The 4,261-nt window shown below is 39.8% G+C and overlaps 1 protein-coding gene across 1 annotated transcript; it reads left to right on the top strand.

Annotated features, from left to right (window-relative positions):
• The first annotated feature begins 321 nt into the window (after positions 1–321).
• Positions 322–3,642, top strand: LOC129353385 (troponin I, fast skeletal muscle-like). Its single transcript, XM_055022693.1, has 7 exons — positions 322–427; positions 1,474–1,506; positions 1,682–1,718; positions 1,936–2,064; positions 2,806–2,895; positions 2,971–3,144; positions 3,275–3,642. The coding sequence occupies exons 2-7, from the start codon at positions 1,499–1,501 to the stop codon at positions 3,350–3,352; spliced, it is 516 nt and encodes a 171-aa protein (XP_054878668.1). The 5' UTR covers positions 322–427; positions 1,474–1,498; the 3' UTR covers positions 3,353–3,642.
• The last annotated feature ends 619 nt before the right edge of the window (positions 3,643–4,261 follow it).

Below are 4,261 nucleotides of genomic sequence, written 5' to 3'. Positions count from 1 at the left end.
GACGGCAAGCACTGATATTCACCAACACTGACGTTGGCTTGTCTACCAGACAAATGAGTAATTAGCCAGTTAGCTATTGTACTCTGCTCACTTGCAAAGAAGCAACATTTTGCTCTTCTTCTATCTGAACGTTTCTATGCGAGTAATGTCTGGTTATCCATTGACAGTAAAGTTGGTGGAAGGAGCCGTGAGCTCAGTGGGAAGACGGGGGCGGCTTGCCGTGGGGCTGGGCAGGGTGTATTTCAGGAGCTCGCAGGGTCATTGGTCTGACTTTGAAATTCATTTCCATAAAGAGGTTCTCAGCATTCTGCTGAGGCATCTCAGACCACCATATATACGTATTTCATTTTTCTCTGTCCGTGGCTTTGGCAGTGTCTGCTTTTCTTCCAACAAGTGTGTCTTGACCTCCTTCCCTCTCTCTCAATAGGTGAGAACTTTTCCATATTTTTACTTTCTCCAGCCTTTTTGAGAGCAGCATCCTTTACTTCACCTAATTGTGTCTTTAGGTGACATCATTTCAGGCTGCTTCACTTTTGACCAATTCTGACTCCCTAACCTCTCGCTCGCCGAGCTTCTAGGACACATGCAGCTTTCTTCATTTTTTACCTTAATGTGTTTCAAAATTAGTTTTCAGCTCAGCAGGATGAAATGGGAACCTTAAACATTTTATACCTGTTCTGCTTGTATTTCTTTTAAATAATGTTTGTCAATCAGAACATTTTTTTTAAAAAGATAATGTTTTGATTATATAAGCCCTTCGTTAAAGCAATTTAACGAAGGGCTTATATAATTCCAAAATGTCTGTGTTTTTTGGAAAGGGTTCGTAAGCGTGTATGTTTTTCTCAATGACATTTCCTTCAATGCTATCAGTTGACATTGAGGAAATTTTGATTCATTTTGCTGATTGATTTTTTTGCCTTTTTTTGCTTTTAGATTCAAATGTAGAAATTCAGATTCTGTTTACTTAATGTTCCTAAAAATAATGCATTTGGTGGTGAATACTTCAGCTAAGTTTGAAATAAAATGTACTTCTACCCTTTTAAAAAGCAATGACAACCATAATGCTAATAAATATTTGGATAGTTATTTTTACTTGAGACATTTTTCTCAACATGCTGATAAAAAAATGTAATGTGACCTCATTGGACAATCTTCGTTTCATCGTCATGGACCATCCATTAATTGAACATAAAAGCAACATGTTGGACCTTCGCCGTCTGCATTGCTGTATAGAAGGATTTCACATGATCGGATGGTGTCTGAAAAAGAAGTGACACCCTAGCTGGATCTTCCCAGTTTAGTTTCGTCTATGTTGCTGTTTCTCAGCTGCAGCCACAGATCGTGTTACGTTACAAATTCTGCTGTGCATCAGTGTCCGTCATGCTGATCTCAGACAGCTGATGTTCTTGGCTCCAGCAGCAGAAGCCAAATGCACTCATAAATTTCCTGTAATTCATGTGTGTTTTGATGCAGATTGTGAACTACAAACGCCATCAAGATGTCTGAGTAAGTTAAAAAGTTTTCTCTCATGACCGTTTCCAGTTTGCAATCTCTACCCAAACCGTTAAACTGATTAGCTGTTTCACAGTTCTTGTTTTTTTTTTTTAAGAAAATGCATTTTGGAAAGTTTCAGTTTTTTCTCAACAGTGACATTGTAACTATGAAAAATCTGTCCAAACAGAAAAAAGATGACATCCAGCCGTCGGCACCACCTAAAGGTATCAACACACACACACACACACACACACACACACACACACACACTGCTACAGAAATTGGGAAATCAACAACTTGTATACAGTTAATTAATCAAGACAAAATGAATATCCATACAACACTGGTCTGATCTGTAAATTCAATTTACAGATCCAGATAAATTAGGATGACAGAAGAAATAAAACTGAATTGTGTGTTTGGTGTTGTTTCCTTCTACAGAGCCTGGTCCTGCAGGTGGCTCAGACTTGGCTGGAGAATGAAAAGAAAGAGAGAGCCGAGGCCAAAGAGGCCTACATGGCTGAGAACTGTCCTCCTCCAGACACGAATGGAGATCAGGCTACGCTCATGGTGAGACATCTGGCCGCAAACACCACAAATTTGTATGAAGATATTTCCAGATCTAAGATTTTGATAGGTCTGGAAATATAGGAAGGGAAGTAAGTCCAGCCATTGAAGAATACAAAAGGGCAACGTTTGCTGAAGGCAGACAGTAGACCTAAAAGTACCACAAAGGTTTCTTGATTGTTCAAGTTTAAGTAAGTTCAGATTCTGACCTCTGAACAACAAAATCCTAGAGGTGATGGAGTTTCCATAAGTAGATGTAACTATGAATCATGGCAACATGGTGGTGGAATGACAGAGCACACATATCCAGTTTCCAGAACAAAATCTTTGTCAGCCCATTTCTTTCTTTTCTTTTTTCTGTTTTTCCATCTACATTCACCAACAAATCAGAATTTGATAGATGAACACAGTCAATTGTCCTTGTTCCATGTTGTACAAGCATCCTGAACTTATAATATGGCTCCATTTTAAGACATGGAACCACATAAAACATGGTTCTTCTAAAAGTTACATTGCTTATAAATGTAACTTTTATAACATCTTTAGTGTGTGTTAGTTAGAACACAAACTAAAGAGGTGGTTGCAATGTTGTAGAAATCAATACAAGTCCACACTGTAACATGAGCTCTGCTGCGGATCTTCCTTCATGACAAGAGTTTTCATTTTTCATTAGATTTGATATAAAACAGTCCAGGTGAAAAAGTTATTATCTTATATATTATTTTTGATTATTTGTGTCAACAGGAGCTCTGCAAGAAGATCCATGCTGCCATAGATAAGATAGATGAGGAAAGGTACGACATTGAGGCCAAAGTCCAAAAGGCAGACAAAGAGGTGGGTCACATGTGACCACAAAAACACAGCAAAAATCGAAAGAGCAGAAAAATCAAGTGTCATATTTGTTCATAGATTGAGGATCTGAAGATCAAAGTGGTGGATCTGGTTGGAGTGAAGAAGCCCGCCCTGAAGAAGGTGCGTATGTCCGCCGACGCCATGCTGAAGGCTCTGCTGGGCTCCAAACACACGGTCAACATGGACCTGAGGGCCAACCTGAAGCAGGTCAAGAAGGAGGTCAAAGAGGAGGTGAGACACAAGTTTTGATCAAAATTTCGCCCTATGTAGAACACAAAACTATTATCACTGTTCTTATGTCTGTGATGCTTTCGAAGACATATTTATTGCTATTAGAAAAAGATGTTTCTGTGTTCCACAGCCAGCAGAAGCAGTGGGTGACTGGCGTAAGAACATTGAGGACAAAGCCGATAGGAAGAAGATGTTTGAGTCTTCCTAATTGTTCGCTGCTGCTCGTCTTTCTGTTTACATGAACTCCATGTGTCTTATGTGTCGGTCGGAGCCGGCGACTAATGTTCATCTCACAGCTGAGGGTTAGCGTGACTCGAGGGAGACTTTCTGCAAGACATGTAATGTGTCAGTGACTGAGAAGGAGATTTTGCACTTTTGTTGTAGTCTGGAGGGAGGGGGGGAAGAGAGTGGAGGTTCAGGTTCACCACAGAAACGTCACGTCTGTGGTGCCACACACAATCAAACACTTCATATAATAAAATCAAATGTGGAAGAAGACACGTGGTATGTTTGGTCATTTTTTTAATGGAACATTTTTTTTATTTTTACTTTAAAATACCATAAATGGAGGGTTCAGGCCTGAATGTTTCTGCATGGAGCTGCATGTTCTTCCCATTCATGCCTTGGTTTACTGCAGACACTCTGGCTTCATCCCACAGTCTAAAAACATGCAACTGCTTACTCTTAGGTAAGAGTGTGTTTGTGCATGGATGTTTGCCCTGGATGTCTTTGTGTTGTCCTTTATTGTCCTGGTGACCTGTCCAGGGTGGACCAGGCCTCTCGTCCAATCAGCTCTGGAGAAAGGCTCCAACGTTCCTGATGCTGCAGGTATAGACCAAAAGAGGATGGATGGAGAAGTGAAGTAGCAATGATTAAAAACAGACCTACTACTGGACTGTCCTACTTTGGTTGGAATTAAATAAATAACTAGTTACCCTAGTTAAGGTTAAACTAAGCCCATAAAGTTTACATCTGTGACACGTTTTGATATGAAATCAGTGAAACTCTTTAAACTGTCCAATAAGTGTCAGTTTGAAAATGGATGACCTTCTTCAGCTGAATACGAAGGCGGTACAATGTGTAATAAATAATCCAACAGCCAAAGCTTTATTATGCA

Source organism: Poeciliopsis prolifica, unplaced genomic scaffold (genome assembly GCF_027474105.1).
Source record: "Poeciliopsis prolifica strain line A6 unplaced genomic scaffold, Auburn_PproV2 SCAFFOLD089, whole genome shotgun sequence".
Taxonomy (NCBI): domain Eukaryota; kingdom Metazoa; phylum Chordata; class Actinopteri; order Cyprinodontiformes; family Poeciliidae; genus Poeciliopsis; species Poeciliopsis prolifica.
This window is presented reverse-complemented; position numbering and strand designations above follow the sequence as displayed.

Bases quoted from the DNA above. Each gene is read 5' to 3' on its own strand.
- LOC129353385 (XM_055022693.1), top strand. The intron at 1,719-1,935 runs GTATCAACACAC...TTCCTTCTACAG, and splicing joins GCCGTCGGCACCACCTAAAG to AGCCTGGTCCTGCAGGTGGC. The intron at 3,145-3,274 runs GTGAGACACAAG...TGTGTTCCACAG, and splicing joins AGAAGGAGGTCAAAGAGGAG to CCAGCAGAAGCAGTGGGTGA.